Source organism: Lissotriton helveticus, chromosome 3_1, assembly GCF_964261635.1.
Source record: "Lissotriton helveticus chromosome 3_1, aLisHel1.1, whole genome shotgun sequence".
NCBI classification, from domain to species: domain Eukaryota; kingdom Metazoa; phylum Chordata; class Amphibia; order Caudata; family Salamandridae; genus Lissotriton; species Lissotriton helveticus.
The window spans coordinates 1,917,589,364-1,917,616,308 of NC_136061.1; the positions used below are offsets into that span (position 1 = coordinate 1,917,589,364).

Here is a 26,945-nt window from a genome sequence, read left to right on the forward strand (position 1 = left end):
GTGGCTCGTTAATTTCTGCAGAAGGGGTGTGTGCAAAGGGACAGACGGCAACTTTCTGTGCAAAATCAGGAGTTGTTTGGGGGCATTTGGAGCAAGTGCGGTCTTCCATAGCTGCCAAGGTTTCAGGTTGCTATGAGTGACATTGCCATAATTGTAGTGTGATTATGAGTGACATTTCAACTATGAGTGACTGTCTCTGGAGCAAAATTAAGCAATGAAGACGAGGGAAACATAAATATCAGAAATTACACCCATCCGAGCAACGAGAAACTAAGAAGTTAACTGCTGCAAAGCACCAGAAATGGAAGGGCACTGACCTAGTGCCCTTGTAAAGTCAGAGGCACAACACTACTGTTAACTGCTGCAACTAGTTAAAATATCTAAAACACTCCTAAAAAACGAGTTGTAAGCAACAGCTGTGTCACCTATGGTTTCACCATTAATTTTCGCCATGCATGCCGTGGTGCAAAGCTGTTTCTGTGATATTGACTGATGTAGCTAAATCGGTTTGCTTATTTCTGAATCACACATGCAGCACAAACTGTGTAATTTATAAGGATTTGTGCTGTGTTTTTTTACACCAATGTAAAGTTTCCTTGGTCCACCCGAGGAGGTACTAAAAGAAATCCTCATGACATAGGGGCAAGTTGAAAACCAGTTAGTATATGTTGACAATGTAAAGCACAATCAGATATCGCCAGAGAGAACGTCATATTGTTATTAAACAAGCAATAAATTATATGCCCAGTTATGTGTGCATGCTATATGCCATCAGAGCATCCTGTTTTTAGCCTCTTGACACCAATGGCTCATCAATTATTGCATTAACTGGGTTACTGAAGCCCTTGAGTAAGTGGTTCATTAGATGTAAAAAGCACCCGGTTCTCGGCTGCTTACTATCAGATGTACCTTTTCTCAAAGGAACGTGCAGATGTGTGTGCACGGGGTAATATCATATTAAAAAGGTGGGCACAGTTGCCATTTGCCCAGGTGATTTTCCTTCTGTTTATGCGCAGTTCTTAATCGGGTGGCAAAATAATTGTTTGCCAGTAAAAAAAAGTGGGTGGCAAGGTAATTTTACAAACTTGGTCTAAATGACGCAGTTTTCATTCTTGATGTATTAGGTACGTAGCGGGGTCGGAAAAAAAAATAGGCAGCTACCGATGTCGTTGGTGCGAAAGTGACTGTCACACATTCACTGGCTCGGCGGGCAGCTTGTATTCTCTCAGCTGCTGTTGAAGTCAGTCTATCTCGAATCAAAAGGCACACTAGTCCAGTGTGCCTTCTGATTCGAGACAGACTGACTTCAACAGCAGCTGAGAGACTACATGCCACCCGCCGAGCCAGTGAATGTGTGACAGTGGGAGAGGGTCCTTCTGTACTAGAGGCTGCACTGTGCGCTGTTTGTAGAGTGGCTTGCTTGCCCTGGCATTTAAAGATAAGCACCACCTGCCGGGCAGGTAAGAAACTGATCCAGTGTCATGCTGCCAGGGCCTGGGTCACCTGCTGGCAGACGGGCCTATATATAAGGCGACAAATAGACGGGTAGCTCAAAACAACGGAACACAGGCAGAAAAACAATTCGACCTGCAAGCTTTCACAAGCCTTAGTACGCCCACTGGGCCCTGGGCTTGTTTTGCTGGCAATCAATCGATAGAAAGAAGCATCCGTGGCCAGGCCGCACTCTGTCCCACGTGGGACCCAGGTCCAGTCTTGTAGGATGGAGGATGCCCCTACACTGATTTAAGCTGCATCACCCATCCTAATTATAGGCAGCTGACAGTCTAGGTCACAGCCCAACAGGCTGTGGTATTTCAAATACACACTCATTGACAACTAAAGGAATCCAAATAAAAAACATTAATTGTAGCTTAGCGTCCAAAAGCCGCGTGGTCCAAATTCCCACCCGCTCACTACTTCAGTTTAGTTGCACCACATATGCTAGTCTTTCAAATAACAGATATGGCACAAGTTTACTTGAAGACAGATTCATGCTGGCTCTATCTTTCTCACTCATTTACTTCTTGAAAGCAAGCCAGCGTCGTTGCAACATGCAGGCCCCCTGCAGGGCCATCCTGCAACAACTTAAGTTGAACTCCCGGGCCTACAGTGCGACCAACGCCATCCTTGCATTATTCATGATAATGTGCCACAGGGCCACTCTTCATACACTCACTGGTGGTGACAGATCTCACTCTGGCGGGGGTCAGGCTGGTGACTCGGACTGGCATCAGCCCAGGCTGTCGCTGGTGCTGGTGGGCTGAGTGTTGGTGTGAGTGCCATGTGTGGCGCGTATTCGACTTGAACTTGGAGGAGGTCGGAATACACACATAATTTGGACATTTATTAATTGCCAGCGAGGTTTTTTTTTTCACGCCCCTCTCTAACTTCGGGGCTAGGCACACACACTTACTTGAAAAGAGAGCAGCTGCATTTCACGCAGCGATGCCGGCCGCTTAGCTCGCCTCTCCCTGTTGTGACCGGCTGCCCGAATCAGGCTCGCACGGGCCGGCCGGCTCAGCTGCACAGTGCTGGTGCTCTGGGGCCGTGTACGAACCACTCCGACCTCGGCCAGTCTGCCCGGGGGTGTTCTAAAGTGATTCAGCCACCGTCTGGGCCGTGGTGGGACAGATGCTGAAGGGTTAATCCACAATTTCTATGGGACCGGTGGTGAAGTTCCCGCTAGTGCGGTGGTCTCGATAGCCCAGGATGTACTAAAAAAAGAACAAAAGAGGGGCGGGTGTGATAGAGAGCAAAGTGTGTAAAATAGAGGGAGAAGTGGGATGAAAAAAGCAAAGTATGGGGAACGGCAACAAGGAAGACAAGGAAATCTCAAAGGAGGCCGCAGACAGCACTCATGTTCACAACTGAGTAGCCTCTGCTAGTACCTGCGCACGCATGAGAGAGAAACAAGCAGCGCAAGCGCTGCAGCGAAAAAGGAGTGCTAATTCACCCACCAAACCCACACCAAACAAGCATTTAAAATGCAATGGCACTTGTATTTACGCGAGCCCTATTGCATTTTAAATGGAAGTACGAGCGTTAAAAAGGCACAAACGGGGGGGGGTGAGAAGTGCTGCTGGCTTTAGATGTCACGGACTGTGGGAGGGAACGGGAGGAGGCAGGGAAACGAAACAGTTTTAAAGGTAAAGGGGCCTATATCTGTGGATGGACAATAATGATGACATGGCCGTCAGGAGGCGGGATTAAGTTTACAACAACCAATCAGCATGCAGCATTTACGATTGAGGCCAATCACAAAGATAGGCATAAAGTGGGCAAAGCTTCCCCCACTATTGTGTATACAGCATTTCTCGACAGGACAGCGCATGCGCTGCCTAGCCGAGACCTAAAAATATAAATATTAAAATAGAATCCAATCACAGCAACAAAAATGTCCCACGTTATGCTGTGCACATTGCTGCTAAGAGAATTCAGACTCTTTCAAGTATTGCCAATACACAAACAAGGTATCCATCCATTCATTCACTTAATGCATTATAATACTGGTACAGGAGAGTGAGCTAAACGTTTTAATGGCTGCATTCACAGAACAGTTTCTCTGTTTACACTGTCTCTATACCTGTATATCCCATTCTTCTGTCAATCGATTTACCCAGCCTTCTTGTCTGACTTACACCATCTATCTGTCTATCCTTCGGGGTTTGTCTTCTCCTTTGTCCATTTGTCTGTTTACCTACTCAGCCATTTACCCATCTATCTACCCATCTCTAAAGTTATTAAGTACAGCCTCGTCTCTATGACAATGACTGTGCCCCTGTAACCTGAGATGCGGCGTTGACTCCGCTCGGATTCTTTGCCTTTGACTGTGCGATTGTGTGTATGGTGTTTGGCTGCAGCCTGCACTGCGCGTTCGCAGTGGCGTGTTTGTGGCAGAACTGAAAGCAGGGCAGGGACGTTTATAGCATCCTGGCAGATGCAAGTGGCAACTGGGGTTTTTGTTGAAAAAAGTGCCACTAAATTGCAAAAGGTGTAGTTTATATTTTGTGCCCAACAAAGATTATTGTTCCCTCCACTTTGAGGTCCACATGCGTGTATGCGCTACTGTTTGACTACCTCTGCGCGCATGTGCCTGTGGTTTCCTCTTAGTGTCTGACAGTGTTTATATGTGTGTCTGTGAATTGTCTGACTGACAGTGAGTATATGTGTGCCTGTGAGTGCTGGTATGTGTATGTATGTATGCTTGATGTGCGTTCCTGTATGCATGCGCATATCTCCATAATTGTCCAATAGTTTGTTAGTGTGTCTGTGGTGTAGGAGGTGGATAGACTCACTCATGCCATCTGAGGTCTACCCGGGATGGGTGTATGGACTCTACCCTCATTTGGCTGCCCTGCACCTGCAGGGAGGTCCACCTGTCTTAGAACACATATGGCCTTGGTGAAACAGTTAGACCCTTCCCCACAAACACGCTCTAGGGTGATTGTCATGACACTCTAAGCCCCAGATGTTGTGCTACTATGCTCACTTGGAAACCCACCTCACCCCCCAAACTTGTACAATCTTCAGGTGAGGGCCCTGCCAAACAACTGGGCCCTGCAATCACCGTTGTTGCCTTACTTATGGGAGCACTGGAGTCAAGAAGGGGTGAGCAAATTGAGATTAGCCTCTATCCCTTCTAGCCGCAACAGAATGGGGGACAACAATGTTTGAAACCTAGCGAGTAACTCGTTCATTACTTGATCTAAATTAGAGTTAACACATAACAGGTGGGACCACTCTCTTGTGTGACTGTGTTGCTCTCTTCCCGCCAGCCCTCTTCTTTTTAACCAGGAGTTCAACCTTTGTGACGTCATTATCTGATAAAGCCTTCGTATCCTTGGCGTGCAATCCCATGGTGGTGACATATCCTTCAGTAGGGTCCCAGCTGCACTTTCAGAGTCAACAAGGGGACGAGATCCCTGAGAACATGTCTCCGACTCCAGAGAAAGTCTCCTTTCTGTCAGGGCTATTTCCTTAGTGATGACACTTACTGCCCTAACCAAAAAAGAGTCTAAAGTAATCACAGTGTCTCCTCTAGAAATTCCTGCATTCATCTTACTTTTGCCCATGAGCACTTACGTTTGATAAAATAGATAATAAAGGTTACACCTGGCAATAGCCTTGTGGCATAAGAACAACTAAGGAAATAGTCAACAAAACTAGCAAAACCAAATCAAACTAGCAAAAACTCCTTCTCCAGGATAAATACACTCAAGCCATACCTGAAATTTACAAGCACCGTATCAGATCAAGCAGTACCATTTTTGGTCCTGATTTCCCACGATGCTGAGAGACTGTCTACTACTAATTTTAAAAAACCAACTGACCGGAACAGTGTTCTCCTCTATGGAAGTCGCCACCCGAAAGCATTGCACAATAATCTTCCCATTGGCCAATGCCTTTGTTACTGCGACACTCTGAAGAAATGTGAATTTCAAGCAAAGGAACTCTGCACCAACTTAACCTCACATAATTGCCCTCTGAAGATGATCACTCAAGCATGTAAAAGGGTGGGGAATAACCATCGAGAAGCCCTATTAGAGACACACGAGAGAGAAACAGGTGGCTTGCTCACCTGTGTGACTAATTTCACACCTTCCTCCAACCGAACCCAGAAAATCATCAACAACAATCCTCAAAATGGGTACCCTAGACATTGCTAACCCGAGATTCACGTACAGACGGACAAAAAACGTGAGAGACCTCTGTCTTCACATACGACCTCCAGCCACCCCAAGGAAATCACAATCCACCCTAAGGGGCTTACCAGCAGTTACAGGCCACTACCCATGTGGGATGTGTGATGTATGCCCACTTACGAAAGCAACCACCGAGGTCGATTTTGTAAAAACTCACCTGTGGCTACAAAAAGGACACAATAAGTGTAACACAAAGAATTTTATTTACCTCATCACCTGCCCCTGTACTCTTCATTATGTAGGGATGACCACTAGACCCCTCAAGACCAGGATCACGGAATATCGCAGTAATTTTAGTTGTAAACGAGCAACCACCAAAATGTCAGTACGCTTCCTAACTGTCAATCACTCAACAGACGACATCAGGTGGACTATCCTAGAGGCTAATGATCGTTCAGAGCAAGGATCAATATTCAACAGAGAGTAGCTTTGGAGTTTTCCTCTCAAGACCCACAAACATGGACACACATGGACTCTTCTTTCTTTTTTAAATGTTTTTCTTTCTCTTGCAAGTAGACCCCATCTGTAACCACCAGAGCAATGCTTACATACCTTTACCTCTACCCGTCCCTAAACTCTGAAACCTCTTTTTAAAACATAATCTAAAAAGTATGTTATTTAAAGTAAATTCCTAGATGCGTGGTAAAGTACTGTGTGGAAAGGTACAACTACGTACCTGCATCCTGCTGACCTGGGTGGTAAAGACTGTGTGGTAATGGTCCTACATGGTAAAGGCTGTTTCCCCTCAGGCAGGACACAAATGTTTGGGGGTATCTTTGGTTGTTTTAATCTGATTACTCTTACTCCCTTGCTTCTCTTAATTCAGCAAGTGCCAGCTTCACTGATTTCCTTAAATTTGTCCTTATCCTAGACCATAGCCCAAGTACTGCTTTCCTTTTCCAGTCTCCTTCCACTGCGAGCAGCTTTCAGTGGTACTTTTTTAGGTCGAGCCTGGGCAGTGCATGCACTGCTCTGAGAGCCATGCTCTATTGGAGTATGCACTTGAAGCCCCACCCACTCTCTGCCCATATTTGTCATTGGCTTGTGTCATTATCCTTCATAAATGCTGGCTTCTGATTCGTTATTAGAATTGTTGGTCTCCTTAGTAGTGTCTTGTCTTCATTTGTAACATCCCCTGAGGACTGGCCCTTTTTCTTCAGTACGTCTTATTTAGTCGCTATTTTCTTTAATGAGTTTCTCTTACTGCAGGAGGGTCTTTCATGTGCAATTGTGACCCTAGGCTTGTTTATTTAACTCGTAGCAAACGGGGAGCTCTTCAGCGGCGTTGGGAGGCAGAAGGGGGCAACTCGGCGACGCCTTAAAGCATTTGGAATGCAATAGGTCTCGCATTTGCAAGAGTTTAAGCTATTGGCACTGTAAATGACCCTGCCTTTTATGTATGTTTTAAACACCAAAACATAAATAAAAGGCATGGTCATGTACAATGCCAATAGCTGAGACTTGCGTAAATGCTAGCCTTATTGCATTGCAGATGCTGGTTTCCTTTTACTTGCAATCCCTTTCTCCCTACCTGTCCTCCTCCTGGATTGTTGCTTGTCAGGTTCACCCATTCTCCATTATTGCTCGCCCCATTCATCCCCCATACCGCCCTTTTCTTTGCTTCTGCCCTCCAGTCCCACCAGCAAAAAGGTGCCCAAAATTCACTCCAGTGGGTGTCACGATACTACAAAGATGCAAACAGCACTGAGCTCCCTGCTCTGCCTGTCCGTTTTGACACGGTCTTCAGGCGGGGCAGAAATAGCAAACTTCAGCTTGGATGTATGTAAAATAATTAAACTTTTTTTTGTGAAGGCAGATAACAATTCCATATCAAGAAAACAGATCACTGCCCTTCGCAGTCAGCACTGGCCAAGTTGTAGTGCGTTGGTTTTCTAACTTTCAGCCATGCAGCACAGCAGCAGTTCAACTGTAAAATATGGCTATAAAGAAATTGACAAAGCTAATAGCTCTCCTATAGTCGAGATTTATTTTCTTTGCCAATGCTTGCTACAAAATGTAACATTCTCGTCCCACTTTAAGCTAGATTTTCACAATAAGACCAACATCCAGGCTGCCTTGCAGAGTCGTTTAAGGCTGGCCTTCCACGTTGTTTGCTAACCGATTTCAAAGTGATCTTTAATTTTCTGAAAATGATAAAATTCAGTTTTCGATGTACTGCAAAGAAATACAAATTGGAGTATGCAAATAAAACAATTTAGATTTGGCTTGTATAGCAATGTAATATACACTAATCGTGTGTTCATTTTTGCGTTGTACACTACAAATTATTCTGCTCCCTTCTGAAACAGTATCACAGTTTCAAGTTTGTTTCTATGGGGTTCTGCATAATTTTACAAAGGAAAAGTGTGCCAAAGGTCACAAGGTTTGTTAAGCCTCCACAAAATTCCTCCTGAAAGAAAAGCATAGCTAACAGGCATGGAAGAATGTTTAATGCTTTTACAGGGATCAGAGCCAACCGTTGGGTTTATTCTTCATCTAACAGAAGTTCTAATTAATTCTTTTTATTGTTCTAGGTGAAGAGTGAAGGACCGAAGCTGGTGCCATTTTTTAAAGCAACGTGTGTCTATTTTGTGCTCTGGTTGCCTAGTTCCAGTCCTTCCTGGTTCAGTGCCCTCATCAAGTGTCTACCCATCTTCTGCTTATGGGTTTTTCTTCTTGCACATGGATTTCATTTCGTAGTGACCCGTGGAAGTGTGAAAAGGATTTTTGCAGGGCTGATATTCTCTGCAGTGGGAGATGCCTTTCTTATTTGGCAAGAGCAAGGCTATTTTGTTCATGGTAAGTAAAGTACTTATGAGAAGTGGCTTGTGATCATACACGTCATCGCCAGAGTAAGATGACTGTGGCTCTGAGGTGGTATATGTAGTGGCATTCCAAAATCATGTAAATGCCCATTAAAAAAATATTTGGGTAAGTGAAGTTTGTAGAAATACACAGACTCCCATAACTTAGCAGTGCAGTAAAATGTTTACATTTTAAAGGGTGTTGCTGGTGTGTTCTGGGCATTCAGTTGACTTAGTGGCCTTTGTGATTACATGGACCTTATGGACAAACTCAGAAGTTCAACGTGGCTGCAAGTTATATAAGCATTGGCAAAGCCAATAGGTCTGGCGATGGTCACCAGCATTTTGGCTTTGGCAGTTCCTGCTTTGTTCTGTCATTAGCTTTGCAAAACGCTAAGGAAGCTTCTAGGCCCTCGTAAATCTAATATAGCCTAAATTGGTTTGCAAGTATAACTAGTCCTCGATTAAAATACATACCAGCATAACATACAGGAGTTCAGATATAAATGCACTTAATTGTGTGCATACTAAATAGAGTTACTTTATAAAGAACAAAGGGGTGGCTCCTCCTCAGGAGCGGAGGCGTGTCGCCCCACCTGCTGCAAGCAAACACAAATAAATAAAATGGCATTTGAATGCCATTTCATTTATTTGCCACTGCATCGGCTTGCGCTATCTACAGCATGAGGGTGGGGCTCGATCCTGCAAATGCAGGCGTATAGCACTGGTCTACAGTGCGCATGATTGATTGTCCGGCTGTCTACAGCCGTTCTATCTGACGTGCAGTGTAGCCCCAGCAATCCAAGGCCTCTGAAACATCCTGGGGAGTGGTGGCACAGACCCCCAGCCTCAAAATGAGCGCTAAGTGAGCCTGCTCCCATTCCTGGAGCTATTTTCACACAATGAAAGCAACTCCAGGATTGGACAGAGTTCCGTTTCACAGGCAGGAAGGAAGTCCTTCCTTTGCCTGCTCGTGGAAGGGAGTACTACTGCAGCAGTCGTACAGCAGCTCAGAGTTTATGGTGAGTAGAGCCTTCCCTCCCACCATTTTTATATTGAAGGCAGCGGCCACTGAAAGAACTGTGTCAAATGGAAATAATCTGTTATGTTGTGAAATAGCAACATTCGGATAAACAAAGGCCATTCCAAATGTAATTTACTGCACCATTAGCAGGAGACAGGAACTGATAAAGCTGGAATGTTCTCTGTGCTAAAAGTATCCTGCTATCAAGTATGACTCCACACACAAAGACGTCACTAAAATAATAATACAGTAAAACTGTAAAAACACTGGTACTGAAGTGAACTACCTTGCGTGTGTGTGTGTGTGTGTGTGTGTGTGTGTGTGTGTGTGTGTATGTGCCTCCTGTGAAAGGGGTAAATGTAGTTACTCAAAGTTAAGTTAGTGAGGGGCTAAAGTAGACTGCTCCATGCTATACACTTTAGTGGGCGGAAGCAAAGTGTGAATGACACAACAGGCCAGTGGGTGAAGAGAGCTGGCTGAAAGCCGCTTTAAGTAAGTATATCATCCAAATAATATTAGTAAAATCAAAATAAAAGGTCTTGGTTAAACGCCAGAGCTATAAATGGGTATTGGCATCCTGAAAACTGCCGCCAATCCTTTTTTGGGGAAATTAGTGAGCTGAGATAAAGAACATTTTCTAGTATAACTTTGGCATTCGAATGTTTGAATTACATATTCCAAGAGTAACTTGAATGCTGGAATAAACTGCACTTGAAGATATCTACCTCCCTCTAGTCGTTTTAGCTGAAAATAATCTGCATTTTCAATAAGGAGGTATTGTTTCACCTTATTATCGTCTCCAGCACTGATTCTCATTTATTTAAAGCCTAGTTGCCCCACTTCTAAATAAGGTTAGTCCCTCTACATAAAAGCTGTCTATTTATCTCCTTGTGTTGGCCAAAATTCTATTGAAAATAATTGTTCAGCAGCTCCAAGCCTTCCTTTATATTCATCATTGCTTGGCTCTAAGTCAGGATTTAGAGTTCACTATGACACAAGGATCTCCCATTGAATTATTGGATTGACACTTTATTTCTTCGATGCTACTTGTTCCTGTCAGCCTTTCTGAGAAACTTTATAATAGTGGTTCTTCACCTCTTAGTTGATCCCCCCACTGCAGTGGGGGCCCAGGCAACACAGCCCCATTGTTCTATTGCATTTTACTCAGTCGTTCTCATCACATTAATATGAAACTTTTAAACTTTGTAATCACTAGGCTGAGGTGTGGAGTATTGCAAGGGACCTCCTTGTCACCATCTCTCCAGTGTATGCCTGCACCCTTACTTCAATTGACCATTGGTGTGTACAATTTGAAGTTGACAACTCCAAGGTATATTTTATTTTCTGCTGTCTACAGTAGAGGCTTAGACTTCAAACACCCTTTGACTGGAATTCTTTCTTGAATGCCATCCCACTTTCACCAGCTTAATGCTTCAAACACTGATCTTATTACTTTTTTCCTGCAAATTGAGATTTTCTGTATCATTCATTACACCTTCCAAATTTGTTAACCTCACTTTTCAACCAGCAGGCTTGATCTTTGATGCTCCTTTGGCAGTGCGCAGCGTTGCAGTAGTAAGTTGCCGAACTTAAAATGAAAAGCTCCCCCCAATACGACTTCATAACATCTACCACCCTCCTGTTGAAACCCTTCCCTTTGCCGAAGAACTATCGGACCTTCTACTAAATCGCTACTTTCCAACTCCAAAAATCTCTTCCTAGGAGATTTTAACCTGCACTGGAATGAACCCGATGATCCTGCAATTAACCTTCTCAATAACCTTCTTGAGATTAGCGACCTCAAGCCACTTTGCCACTCCCCTACCCATGCCAAAGGAGCTATTCTAGACGCCATCATCTCCAACCCTGATCTGACATCCTTTTCCAACATCATCCCTATCGACTGGTCTGACCACCATCTCATTCTGTTCACGATCTCCACTCCAGCCCCACCCTCCCCTATTAAAAAAAAAAAAAAAACTACAATTGTGACCAGAAATCTCAAGCAAAACCCCCCGGCGTACTGTAACATAAACGCCAATCCCAACTCAGTCTCACCCCCCACCGCGTCTTCAAATGCAAATGAACTCACTGAGCACTTTAACAAAACTGTCTCTGAGGTTTTAGACCAACTTGCCCCTCTGAAAATTAAAACGCAAAAAAAGCCCCCTCTAAATCATGTTTTACCCTAGACCTTAATAAAGAAAGACGCTCACTGAGACTGGCTGAAAGAACATGGAGACAACACCCTTCCTCATCCCATCTTGCTCTCCTTAGAATTGCAAGATCCTCTTACAAAAACACATCTTTTCAGAAAAAGCATAATTCTTTCGTCTACAACTCTCTCGTGCCAAAAACAGACCTAGAGAACTGTTCAACATTATTAGAAATCAAACCTCCCCTGCACCCCTTAACCCGTTGGCCTCCACTAACAAATGTGAGGAAATAGCCAACTTTTTCAGTGAAAAAATCGCCAAATTTGACCGTGCTTCCCTCGATACTCAACCCTCGCTCACCCCTCATCATCCCCTGGATACTACACCTTATCCAGCCCTCCCCTTGAAAACATCCCTGACTCCCTCACTCATCCTCCCATTGCATACCCCTTCTGAACCCCTCCCCACCATTCTACCACTTAAAAATAACACCTCATGGCATAATTTCCGCTCCGTTTCGGAATGGAAAGTCTTCAACATCCTTGCCAAACTCAAACCATCCTCCCTCACTAAAGACCCTTTCCCTTCCGCACTCATCCAAGATCTCAAACACGGCATTGTCCCCTTCTGGACCAACATCATTAACACCTCCCTCACACCAGGGAATGTTCCCATCTCCCTTCAACTCGGACAAATCACGCCCATCCCCAAAAATCGCACGGCTCACCCCAATGACCCTAACAATCTCCACCCTATCTCCAAACTCCCCCTCCTCTCCAAAGCCCTAGAAAAGTGCGCCCTACTTCAACTGGACAAACACATTGGCACGTTCAACCTTCTAGACCCTCTTCAATCTGGCTTCCGCAAAGGTTGCAGCACTGAAACTGCACTGCTCAACATAGTCGATGATATTCACCTTGCCCTGGACAAGGGCGAGACCTACCTACTCATCCTTCTTGACCTCACCACTGCATTTGACACAGTTTACCACCCAACCTTACTCAATACACTCAAAGATCGCTTCAGCCTTAATGGCACTACCCTTAACTGGTTCACCTCCTACTTCCAACATAGAACACAACAAATTAAAATTAAAAACTGCCTCTCTAGCCGAACTTCTGTCTCCCTAGGTGTCCCTCAAGAATCCATCCTCTCTCCTGCCCTTTTCAACCTCTTTATGGAACCCCTTAGGTGATTTTTGCTTGTTTAGGAATAAGGCTATCACCTATATCCTGACGACACCCAACTGTTCTATAAAATAAAATCCCATTCTGATATCCTGCACCTTAACACTACACTAACAAGATCCAAACCTGGTTCCACAACAACCATCTTAAACTCAACCCTTACAAACTGAGATCATCCTCTTCTCTCCCAGGAACAACCCTCTTCCCATTCAAACATGGATCGCCAACCTTAATACCCTAAACTGCTCTGTCTCCCTCGCCGAATCCGTCAAATCACTCAGCATAAGCGTCAACAATAAACTCACACTAAATTCCCATGTAAAGAACTCAGCAAACCGTCGATCATACCATCTTGATCGACCGTGTCATCCAGGCCGGCATCCAGGGCACGGCGGTCTGTTGGTTAAAATCTTTCTTGGAGAACAGATCTCAGGCAGTCCGCCTTGGACACCTGGCTGCCCACAAGCAGACAATCTCTTGCGGTGTCCCACAGGGCTCCTCCCTGTCTCCTCACTTATTCAATCTCTATATCTTTCCCCTAATTCAGTTACTCAGAGATAGACAAGTGACAGTCTTCAATTACACAGACGATTTGCAACTGCTCTTTACGATTGATAATACCGACATTTCTATTACCAGCTTTCAGTCTACCATGAGGTTCATTCAAGCTTGGATGGACCAAAACCACCTGAAATTGAACCCGGGTAAGACTGAGCTGCTACCCACAGGGGACAGTGTCAAATACTGGGGCCTGCACTACTGGCCGCCAGATATGGGGCCATCTCCGATTCCCTCATCATCGGCAAAGACACTAGGAGTCACCTTAACTGGCGACCTCTCACTGAAAACACAAGTGGGCCAGGTGGTCTCCAAATGCTGTTTCCAACTCGGGAAGATTAGGAAGGTACGCCGCCTCCTTACTCCGGAGGCCGTCACCCAGGTGGTGATAGCTACGGTGCTGTCTCACCTGGACTACGCCAATTCTATATATCTTGGCATAGCTCTCTATTTACTGAAGCGACTACAGATGGTCCAGAATTATGCAGCCAGAATGATTCTGAATCAACCTAGATGGCAATCTGCCACCCCACTACTCATTAAACTTCATTGGCTCCCCATGGCCCAGCGTTGCACCTTTAAAACAGGTTGCACGATTTTTAAATCCCTGCACTGCAAAAGCCCCAAATTCATTGATAAATTGATAATTAGGCACAACCCTTCCCGCAACTTGCGCTCAGCCCATCTTGCCCTTCTTTAAACCCCCTGTTTCAGACGGAAACGCACAGGCGGCTGTCGATTTGTGACACTTGCCCCTCGCCTGTGGAACTCCTTTCCTCTTGAGATCCGGACCTGCCCAGACCTCATGAAATTCAGAAGAGCACTTAAGACCTGGCTCTATAAGCAAGCATATCACTAAAACTAAGCACACAACTAAAGCCCTCCGGAACCTGCTCCTTGTCTTCTCTACAGCGCCATGAAACCAATCGGTGTTAGTGCGCTCTATAAGTTCCTTTAACATTAACATTAACATTAGCAAAGAGTGCACTTTTCACACTCTGGCATCTCAAAAAAATAAAATCTTTTACTCTAGCTGAAGACTTCAAATTAATTATCCAATCTCTTGTCCTATTCAAAAGCGACTATGGTAATGCCCTTCTCTCTGGTACACCCAAAATCCACCTTGCCCCCATCAAATCCAACCTCACCTCGCAGCCAGACTAACAACAACCTGTAAACGTTTTGACCGCATCTCACCTGCCCTCAAGGCCCTCAAATGGCTCCTCATCGAAGGCAGATCCTCCTATAAAATTGCCTGTATTACACCGAAAGCCCTCTATCAGAAGACTCCAACTTACCTCACAGCAAAACTCAAAAAAGCTGGATGTGCCCGAACGCTGAGATGCACCAACACTCTCCTTCTCATACCCCCTCTACTAAAAAAAATCCCTCGAAATCCCACTGCTTCTCTGGCAAGGCCCCAACCATCTGGAACGCCCTCCCCAAAGACCTTTGATGCAACCCTTCCTATGCCAGCTTCAAAAGAAACCTTAATTTTCACTTGCTCACTAAATTTTGGGGAAATTAAATCCCTGATCTCATGTCTGACTATTTTCCCTCCTCCTTCCTTAGGCAACTCCTCCTACCCCTCGCACTCACCCCCCTCCTGACACCCTCCTCACCCCCCTCCCCTTCATTATACCCCCCCACCCTACTATGTCCACTAATTCCTCCTTGGCATACTGTTATTATTTGTAAGAACATTCTGGTTCTTTTAATTGGTTTTCTATTTTTCTTATATGCACTCTTCTCACTATGTACTCTAAATGGTTCCTTTTATTTTGTCTGACCACCTGTATAATTTGTTTCGTTCATTGCTTTTGTTGTTTTCTTGTTTATTACCATTGCTGATGTAAAGCGCTCTGATTCCCTCGGGTGAAGCTAGCGCTATATAAAACCTTCAAAATAAGTAGTTGTTGCTTCCAATTCTGCAAAACAGAAATTCATTGTTCCATTGATGTCCAACTAACATTGAGAATTACTAGATGGTGCTTTTATTATTTCCATCCTAAATTGCTGTAATGCCCGAAACTCTGGACTGATGCAGTATTTTGGACCATATGCCTTCAGAGATATATGCTTTAAAGTGGCTTACTTCTCTTTTAAATGCCTCAAACATCAGCCTATAAGGCTGCCAAGTTTTACTCTTACGAGGCACTGGGGGCGAGAGCAGTCTCCCAGTGTAGAGAACTGGCTAAAGGACATTGTGTATTGCCACAAACAGATTAAAAATTACTTGAAGAGCATTGGGGCTGGCCATCACCTACCTGGCATTGGTTTACAAGTGGTATCCCCTTACGGTCTTTGAAGGACCGTGAAGAAAGATCTCATTCACAAGTGCCAGAATAGCTGACCATGATAACTCCGGATTCTGACTGGTACCGCCCCACATATCTACAGTTGGCATTTTTTGGTGCCAAATGTGTATTGCAATAGATGGTTGTATGCCACTTGACAATGATATATAGCAGACTATGGTTTGTGGTAATTCTCCTCTGCTGTTTATTACTGTACTGGTGAACTACTCGCATTGTATATCTTAATATGCCTAAATTGTTCATGAACTATTACATGCTAACTGAAGTACCATTGTTGTTGTGCATCCTGTGCATTGTAGTTTCATTTATGTCACCTTTGAAAACCATAAACAAAGAAACTGCAATGTAGGTTACGAACAGGTAGCTGAAAGAAGGGAACAGGGTGGAGAAAACACATCAACAAAGGAAATGTAGTTGGGAAGCCACAGTCAAGATATCTTAGATGCAGATTGGATGGCGCATTTTTAGGATCACACACTATGCTTAGCGACATAATTGTTGCAGTACATAACACAAACAATGCCCTCGACCAAAATGAATGCCATAAATATTTAGGTCAATCCTTCTCGAATTGGATGTGCATGAAATCAGTGAAAAAGTAACAAACAACAAAATTGCCTTTATAATGCTTTAGGGTGGGATAAAAAAGGAACCGTAAAAGAATAGTATGAATACCTGAGAGGTTAGAAGGCCCAAGTGTGGAACACTTTGTAGAAAATCGGATCCTAAATGCCCTTAAACCTAAGACTCTTCAATTTGTTTCTCAGTGGAAAGTGCTCACAGGGAGCCAATACCCCCAACAAGAGTGGGTACCCACCAAACTCTCCTCCCCCCGTGGAAGCAATCATTGCTCACATTTTTTTATCACAGAGGCAGAGATGTAATTCTCACAGTAGCTAGAAAACCTAGTCAATTCCACTTTGAAAATGTCATTACTCTCCTTTACTCTGCTAGTCCAAAATGGCGTTGTTTCAAACCAGTCAAAAGAGAGCTGAGGGACTGTGGAATCAAATGTATGATGATGTTCCTGGCAAAACTCAGAGTAGTGGCTAAAAACAAGACTTGGAACTTCCAGACACTAGAAAAAACATGGGATTGGCTATAAGGATGGCAAGTATCCCCTAAACTGACAAACAGAACTCAAACCATTGGAATCCAGGGCAATGTTCTCAACTGGATCAGCTCCTTCTTATCAAACCGCACTCAACTTGTGCACACACCCCCTTTTAAGTCCTCCCCCAAGCCATTGAAATGGGGTGTTCCCCAGGGCTCTTCATTAAGCCCCCTACTTTTCAATGTTTATTTTTCCCCGCTAGCAGAGATGATTTCTAAAACCGGCATTAAAACTACATCCTATGCTGATGATATTCAACTGCTTTTTACTTTTGATAAACCCGCCACCAACACTTTTGATCCCCTCAAATCCTGTATCCGAGACATTGCTCACTGGATGGATCGCAACTCTTTGAGATTGAATGCCACTAAGACGGAAGTGCTATTTTTTTAATCAACCTTCTCCTCTCGACCCTAACATCTGGTGGCCGGTTGATCTGAGCCTAGCCCCTATCCCTAAAGACTCAGTTAGGAATCTTGGAGTTCGCTGGGACCAACAGCTATCCTTGAGCTGTCAAGTCCAATCAGTCGTAGCTGCCTGTTTTTCCAATATTCAAATTTTAAGAAAACTGATTAACTACCTTCCAAGTGACAATAGAAAGACAATAGTCCACGCGTTGATCATTTCCCATCTGGATTACGCTAATGGACTCTACTTAGGACTCTCGGCTGGCCTTTGTCACAAACTTCAAACCGCCCAAAATGCCCCTGCTCGACTGATAGGTGGTCTCCCTCTGAGACACCCCATATCTTCCTACCTTCATGACTTGCATTGGCTCCCCATGAGCAAACGTATCGAGTTTAAGGCAATGACACTCGCCTACCGCTCCACCCAGGGTAACGGATCTGCTCACCTCAGATCAATTCTTCGTCCATATTGTAATTCCCGCTCTCTACGCTCCAATTCCAAAGGCCTATTGGTCATTCCGAGATTCAAAAAATCTCGCTCTGGAGGAAGAACCTTTGAACTAGGTGCGGCCCAGCGGTGGAATAGGTTGCCTCTTAAACTACGCATGAGCAAGACCGAACAAGAATTTCGTCGCGCTCTGAAAACCTTCCTGTTCTGCCGTTAATCGCCCATCTCTGGTCCCTCCTTGAGATCCGCAATCACTTAGCGCCGGGACACCCCGTTGGGGTAGCTGCGCGCTTTATAAAAGACACAAAATAAATAAAATTCGGAAAATTAAGAATCCTAGAAAGAAGATAAATTGACAGGTAGCCATCTCAAAGAGGATACTGGATGAGATGAAGCAGAGTCGAGCAATGCCCATAAATGGAACAGGACAGCATCAACAATCAACAGCTACGTGGTAAGAATTCAGAAACTGCTGGGGAAAATTGGAGCTTTGATTCCCAAAGATAGACTTATGTAGACTTGAAACAACAACTTGTTGGGTTGCCATAGGGTGAGTTGGAGGGGCGGCTTCTCCATCCAGCAACACAGGTAAGAGAGGTAGTAATATGTGCACTCCTGCCATAATGAAAGGGTAAAATACAACCACACAACTTAATGGAGCATTAACATGAAATCCCGACCATACAGAAGAGACCAATTTTGTACCAAAGCTAGAGGCAGTTCAGGGGGGGAAATGCGAGGCAGTAGATAGGAAGCGTCCATTCATGCTACAAGTCCCCAGTACTACAGTGCAGATCGGGTGGGGGACACAATTTGGGTAAAGTTACATAACTGGTTTAGAATGCAGAAAACACACCAGTAGATACACGGGTCTAAGTGCATACAGTGGGAAACGCAAAGGTAAGAGATGGCAGGATTCTGAATCGGAACGTCTGAGTATGCACGATTATGTTATCCTGGAAAGTTAATGGGCTGTGCAATAAAGTCAAGAGGGGACACAGCCTAGACTAATCATGCTACAAGAGATGCATCTAAAGGTGAGTCAATGTAAGATGCTGAACAGTGGAGGATATAGGCTGCTGACCCATGCTGGGTTGGGACTCTAGGGGTGTAGCGATCCAGATGTGACAGTCAGTTGCCTTTTGTGAGAGTAAAAGGTGGGTTGACTCCTGGGAAGATATGTGACTGTAGTGGGGACATGAGAGGGAAAAATTCTAAAACTCTGCGTGTACTTGCTGCTGAGGCTTGAACAATAACTTTAGCAGAGATACGACCACTGCTGGTGAAGATGACTTAGGTGATGAGAGGTGACTTAAACCTTACGCTGACAGGCGACTTGAACATATCACAGAGCGGCCAAAGAGGACAAGCTGCCAGCTCTAAAATGACTTGCTGGCTTTTGAATTAACAGCATCCACATGAATAGACCATTCTCATTCCCTTCAGCTGTCCTTCCCAGCTAGTCACATATTGCTTACTTTATTATGCACATACATATCCTAGGCAGATTCAGGGAGGCCTATTTTCTGGTTAGAGGCATACTTGAATATTTCCCCATAAGGGTAGTTACTTGGGTGTGAAGATAAGAAAATCTGAGAACCTTGAGTCCTGAAAGATGGGGAAGTAATGACAAAAGTCTGCGAAGCAACTGAGTTCTATTTCTCTGAAAACAATACCTCAGTTGAGTCTTGGGTGACAGTATGCTAAACATGTAAGGTAGTTATGCATGGCAGATTAATATCCCTTAAAGTCGCAAAAACAATTCCAACTGAAGAGAGATAAAGTAGATAGAAAATAAAAATAATGACAAAGGATAGTCTCTCTACAACAGATGCAGATGAACAGGTGGGCTATTGACTAAAGCATAAATATGAAAACCATGGGCTAGCGATGGGTGAAATCCAAAACTACTATCTTTAACTATCTGCAAAAGGTGTTATGATGTAGGAAATAAGTAAGCAAGTTGTTCGGCTGGCTTGATAGGCGAAAACAGGGGAATATATCAATCCCAGTGTTGAGTGGACAAGACGGTGCCAAAGCAACAGAAAATATTAGTATTGCAACAGCTTGCCAGATACTACTGAAACTTATACAAAAATGTGATCACATTACAGGACGAGGAGCTCCAAGCATTCCTGGTTGATTTTGCCTCCCCCCCACACACACACACTTTATCCAGCAAACTTTGGGATGCGTTGGTAGCAGAAGTGGAGGGGGGAGAAATAGGAGAAGCGATTAGGGCCATCCAATCCGGGAAGGCCAGGGACTCAATTGGTTCTCCATAGAATACTATAAAGACATGGCAAATAAGCTAACTTCACTACTCCCCTACGAGTTCCTGGAGGCCAAAGCTGATGCCATTCTCCTAGGAGATCTGTGCATGGCAACAGTTGTGCGGCCCAAAACCGGCAAGCCCACTGATTAATGTGAATCCTATAGACCCATCTCATTATTCAACATTGAGACCAAGATTCTGGCAGAGATATTGGCAACAAGACTTCACACTCATCCACCATGACTGATCAGGAGTGTCCCCACCTTGTTCATGGCTGAACTTGCAGTGCCTGTTTGGATACTAAGAATATACTAGAGATGTACAGGAGTCGACTGTAGTGTTGTGACTAAACTCCACTAAGTTGTTGAGTACCCTAGACTGGGAATATATGTTTACAGTGTTGGTATCAATGGATTTTAGCCCTAACTATATGACATGACTAATACTCCTCTATAGGGGGCCACTTGCTAGGTTTAAAGCCAGTGGGGTACTATTATTCTGTGTAGGGGGACGAAACGGGGATACCCATTGTCCCCAGTGATTTTCAGCCTGGCATTGGAGCCCTTCGCATGCTGGCTAAGAAGAGGCACTGTGGTCAGTGGTCTGAGTTGGGAGGTAGCATTGGATGAGAGAATCTCAATGTATGCGGATAATTCCCTACTATATATGGATCCATCTGAAGAAAAACTGCAACAATTATTACATATACTCAGAATCTTTCGAAGCTACTCATGCTTCTGTGTCAACTGTGGAAAATCTGTCCGGTACATCATCTCGCTTTGGTCTCGGGCTGACTCAATGCAGTGCCTGGTTATGACTGACCTACAAGGATTCTTCAGACTTGTATGCTGTCCTTAATAGATTTAGGGATGATGCCATACACTGCTAGACTGTTCCACGGTCCCTACTGAGAGGAGAATCACTGTTCAAAATGGCTGTGCTGCCTTTATTCATTTATACCCTCCAGAACAACCCTTACTTGGTCTAAACGGACTTTAAAAAAAAAAAAAAGTGGTGACAGAAGTCCAGATGCTCCTGTGGGATGCAGGAGCACCTTAGCTAACCCTAGCTAAACTGACTAGGGGTGTATGTGAGGATGGTATAGCCCTCCCTGATATACAAAACGTTTACTGGGATTCCCAAATGAGTGATTAATGACTGGGCCCTTGCTCCCCTAGATGAACCATCCACCAGAATTAATAGACATGCAATGGAGCCAGGGGTTTACCCAGCCACCTTATATCAAAAGAAATATAGGGAGATTATGCCATAACATACACAAACAACACTGAGAGTCTGAGACAATACTATGGCAGGGCTCGACAAATCTGAAAAATTGTACTAGTCCTGCAGGTCTAGTAACTTGGAAAATCCCCTCGACCCAACTGCAACCTACTTGAACTCTGTCTCTGAAAACGAAGCAAAAGTGACAAGTTAACAAGATTTGAAGGCATCTTTATTACTCAGTCCCTTTGTGAGCAATACAAATGCCGTTAAATCTTGTTATCTTGTCACTTTTGCTCCGTTTTGAAAGACAGAGGACAAAAGTTCGTTTGTCGTCCTACTCGCCAGAAAGGGCGAGTAGGACCTAAAAATAGCTCGTCCTCATCCATTCTCCCTCGCAAATGCGAGTGGATTTGTCCAGCCCTGCATGGGACAATAACGCGCTAAAGAAAGTAGAAGTGATTGAGGGATTCCACGAGTGGGACAAATTGGAAATCAGTAAAGTAAGGGACGTACAGGAGGTAGATGAAATACCCACTTAGGAGCAGCTAGAGTGAATATGATATGGCGGACAATGAGTTATTCAGATACTTAAAATTGAGACATGCTTTCGCCACACATGTACTGACTAACACAACACTAGTGCACTCAGCCCCCTAGAAGAAGGATAATACAATATATCAAATGTGTAAAAATAAAATTGTGAAGAACTTAGTGGACCCACTGTTGAATTTATAGGACAAGTAGGAAAAAAATTGAGATGCTTCTAAGAGGAGGAATGGAAGATGGTGCTTACTTCCCCGAGAGTGGTGGCAATTAATTGAACAACCATGCAGCCACCTCTGTACAATTTGCAAATGTCCCACCCTGATGCCCTTCTGGAAAGGGGTGGAAACGTGTGTTAATAACATTGTTACAGCAGAAGTACCAACATGTCCAAAACTATACATCCAAGACATCTGGTGGGATAATGAGGTAAACAGCTATAGAAAGATCTTCTTCCAATTGAAATTTATGGTAGCAAGACAAAATATTGTCTCACAATGCTACACGGCCTCCGGATTTGCAGAGGTTGAAGAACTTAGACTGGTGTATAATGGCTGAAAGGAAATGTGTATGAGTGACGAAGAAATGGAAAAACATATGATTGCCCTAGACAGCATATAGAGGTTGGGTAATAGGACATTGTAAACCAACAGTCAATATACAGCTTCAATAGGGAAAAACCGCTACAGAGAAGAAAGTGGCTGTGATGTATAATATTGTAGTATTTTGGATTCCTGGAATGTTAAGCATTGCATGTGGGAAAAATTCAGCTTTCCTAAACAGATTACATTGGGCAGATACTTTGCCACACAGGTTACAAATCGCAGGTTCAGTCCTCTTATTTTGCCGTAGGTCCTGAAAGTGTTCTGAGGAACTGGGGGAGAGGTGCTACTTTTGTTCAGTTCACTAGCCGATGATGGAGGTAACTCTTGAACGCACCTTGACACATGGGTAAAAAGTTCCTACGGGCAAATGCTCCCACTTTTGCAGCACATCCTGTTTGCCTTACTGCAAAATATCCCACAGTGCGCTATTTTAGTATTATCCAACATGGCAAAATGGTCTGCCTCTGGAGGGAGCTTGTGTTACTGAGAGGAGTATGTTTACATTAATACGCAGTCCCTTCCCAATCAACCACATTAAACAGGTTCTGGGTCAGCCAAGAGACTAAGGTGTGTTTTGGCTTCAAAACACTCCTCTCGTCCTGTCTTCCCGTATCACTAAACCATAAAAGTGCAGGTCTCTCCCTTGTCCCCTATAAGCTAATGAAGATGTTGGGCTCTCCTAAACTGTCCTGCTTGGATTAAGCTGTGTTTCATTCTTCCCCTGAGCCAACCTGGTAGGCCCAAGCCATTGCCTTTGCTTGAGAGCTGTATTTACAAATGACTCTCGATTAGCACCCTGAAACCATCATGCGTGCCCTGGTCACAAGCAAGCTGGAATACGGGAACACCCTCTTGGCTGGGATCAACGAAGAAACTCACCAGAAGGCTGCTGACTATTCAGAACCCTGGGACCAGAATCATTCTCAACCTCCCATGCTGCACTTGCATCACATCATACCTGAATGAGCTCCACTGGCTCCCCATTCACAAGTGACAATAATTCAAGCTCCTCTGCTACACTTTCAAGGTACTACATAACACTAGCCCAGCATACCTTTAACAACTGCATCTGCTTTCACAAACCTTTCAGACACCTCCACCTCTCCAGACTCCTACTTGCACAAATACCAAAAATATGGAAAACCATAACCGGCAGATGAGCCTTTTCCTACATCACTGCTAAAGCATAGTGTGACCTGTCCCTACATATAAGAGCCTTCTCCTCACTCCTTGAATTTTTGAGTAGTCCCACAAGGACCTGGGTGTAGCTAGGTTCACATTTGCTCAACTCCAGGATACCCTCCCGAGTAATAGCTCACCCTACAAATCTACATAACAACAGTTTTTCACACTACATCAAAGCATCACTGATACTCCATCAGTAGGGAGGCCAATGCTAATCTGCCTGCATGGGCTTCAGGAAGGAAACGTTTAACTTTTTAAAAGCCACTTTTTCCTGTATATTTACCAAAAATCCAACTTCACATTGAATTTATTTTTTAATAAATATTATAAACAGTTGTTGAATCATCTCTGTTGCTTATGCCAAACCAAATATACAGTAGTAATATTTACTGTATATTTGTTTTTTCTTAATAGAACCAGCTAAGCCCCTAACAGTGTAAATAGCTTTGGGGCTAGTCACTGTTGGAGCATGCAAACATTACATTCTTACGAGCTCCACTTTTAAATACCAGGCATCACACCTTGTGAGCTACAAGGGCTACTTAGTTGTGACTTAGTAAATATTTAAAAGTATGTTTCTCTCCTACCAGAAAGGTTTTTGACAGGTCTGCCTGCAGGTTTAAAAGCTACAGGAGTCAGGCTACACATGTAGGCATGAAGCCATGATTCCCTTATCAACCTAGCATAAGAGGTAAAGCAGTCCACAGGTGACATTTAACTTTCTACGCCTTTGGTGTATTTTCTTATGCCATGTACTGTGGCCTTACTGGAAAGTGAAATATGCGAATTGGGGATTAGCAACTTTTCCATATTTTAGTGGTTATAGTACATGCACTAAGGACTAGACAGCGTAAAGTTGGAAAACTAGCAGAATCAGTCCACCAAAAAAGGAGGGTTATCACGTTAAAAGAGACACTTCTCATGCTGCCCACACCTAGGCGAAAGGCAAGGAGCAACACAACCATTTGCTTGGCAGTACTCATTGTCTAAATGGAAGAACCTGGAAAGCTGTCTGCTTTGGTGTGGTTAGTTCCAAATCTGTGCTCCACTGTAGGGACATCGACCACCTTAACAATTTTGGTTCTCCCCTTTCTTCTGCATCAGCCATCTGAGAGGTCTACGGTCAGTCTAAATTCTGAAATTAGTTCTAAAGAGGTTGTGGACAACACCACAAGAAAGGCCTCCAACGGTACTCCAATGCTGGAATCTAGGCAGTAGAGTGCCTATTAATAAATAGGCTGGAGTGGCTTTGTAAATCCCTACCAACTTAGTGGGCCAGCTACACAACAGATCACTGCCAGTGGGGAGATTAGTTAAATGGGGTAGTAACCTATATGGTGGCAACACATATAATTGCTTCTGGTGCAATAAGAATCCAGGCTCCAGCCATAAGTTTACCTTCTAGCCATTAAACGAGCTCGCTGATTGGAGGCATCAATCACAGAAATCCATGTATACGATAAAGGTTGCTTTGTTGTATCATTAACCGGCCGCTCAGTCTCTCATCCTTCTGAGGTTGATAAAACTAATACCACTGAGATGGTTAAAAAACACATAGTTCGTAAGGTGCAGCTCATAAATGCGATGATCCAGGCGAGCCCAGTGTTGATGTTAAACCTGTTGAAAAGCCATTCTTGAGTTCTTGCGCACAACCCTGCACTTTATTCTATGCGAGGTCCTGAAAATTCCAAAATCGGAACCCAGAATCTATCTTTCCCTCACACACTCACAATGCACCTTGTATATCGCAAATTGTTGTATAATGTCCTTAATGTGTCATACATTGTACTCTTGGTGGTCGTAAGACTTCTATATATACCATATACTGAGAGTGCACGGAGGTGTTGATGTAGCCATGATACGCCGCTTACACTTATGTAAATCAGACTCCACTTTCCAGGCTGCAGTTTTTCAATTTGGACTACATAAAACAAAAGAAGCCGGAGTTTAGGATCACTTCATTCACCAGGAGAAGGCTATGCATGCCAGGGGTAGGCTGAGCTGCGATTTGCAGTTGCAATTGACATCCGCGTAGCTTTGACATGCCTATATATACGCATACGCAGAACTACATGTCCCATAATGCAGAAGAGAAATGGACTGGAGAGCATACTCATATAAGATGGCATAGGAACATGGGTCTGCGGCTGCAAGCAACACGCGCAATAGAACACTATAAAATTAAATGATTTCCAGCATGGGCAGTGCTCTAGGTGAGATACTGATGTGAACCAAGCACTATAATTATTTTAATTTCCAGTAGTGCAAGTCCTCTCGGCTGCTATTACGGGGAGCAGTAGCGGCGTCACTCTGTCACGGCCATCCAGGAGATGTGGAAGTTGTAAAACATTGGGTAAGCAGATGTCAACACTCATCCGTCGCGTGAGGTAAGGGAACGGATCGTAAGGGCGATACCTTCGGGCATGATCTGTATGGGTGCAGTAAGAGAGATTAGAACAGACAGTGGAGCGTCCACAAGCCTGTTTCTTAATGGATTAAAATGCACATTGTGCTTTTGCGATGTCAGGAAGGGGCCAAAAGCAGCGAGTGCAGTTACGGTATGGTTGTAGGCAACTGACTGTAAAGCTGGAATTTTGGGCCATGAGTCGTGTGTATGGGTAAAGTCAGTTGACCAGAGAATGGCTGAATTCATCCCGGCCCTTGCTCCACATGCCCCCTTCACTCTTGCTTGAGCATGGGTACCCCCCTCAATCAGAACTCACTTGAATTTACCACCAAGGGGGTTGCCATTTTGGGAAGCAGTGGGGGAGGAATAAGAGGGTGAGGAGGAAAAAAATTTAAACTTACCAGAAGGTAAATGCAAGAGGAGCGCCAAAGTAGGAATACACAATGAGTTATTTTAAATGGGGTAATGGCGGCACAATACTAAGTCACTCAAGGTGTCAGAGACATACCAGTAAATGTCTGAGGCTTTAAACATGGAAATGTTACTCATAATAAAGCTGAAAACTTGGCTGTCCTCCATGTCTGAGCAGGAGGGGCAGGCATTGTCATCGGGTACATTACTGCTGCTGACAGCTCTCCCCAGCCCTACCTGGTACTGGTGGGAGTGCGAGGCCGCTGCTTGGCTCTATGTGTGAGTCACCCAGTTGCACACTTCCTGATAGGTACCTCTGGCACAAAACAATGTACCTGCTGCTTTCTACGTTTTTTGGCAGTTCCTCTCAGTTAGCAGCGCCTTGACCAATATAATCTGAAAAACCTGTAACCATCCATGCGAAGGGGGTTGCTATAGAGAGTTAACAGTGCCCCCTCCAGCACTTCACCCATGCACTTAAGGTCTAGTATGTAAACTTTTGCCTCGGAGAGTCAAACGGCCTCTACAATTGCGTCATGAGCGTGTCGTTTTCCGTGGCACCCTTGACAAGTAC

General features: G+C 44.2%; 1 protein-coding gene across 1 annotated transcript in view; it reads left to right on the top strand.

Moving 5' to 3' along the window:
- Positions 1-26,945, top strand: part of TMEM86A (transmembrane protein 86A) — a 65,639-nt gene that overhangs the window by 21,683 nt on the left and 17,011 nt on the right. The window contains exon 2 of the mRNA XM_078682924.1: positions 8,237-8,501. Coding sequence (XP_078539050.1) covers positions 8,237-8,501 — 265 coding nt within the window. The remainder of the gene's footprint in view (positions 1-8,236; positions 8,502-26,945) is intronic.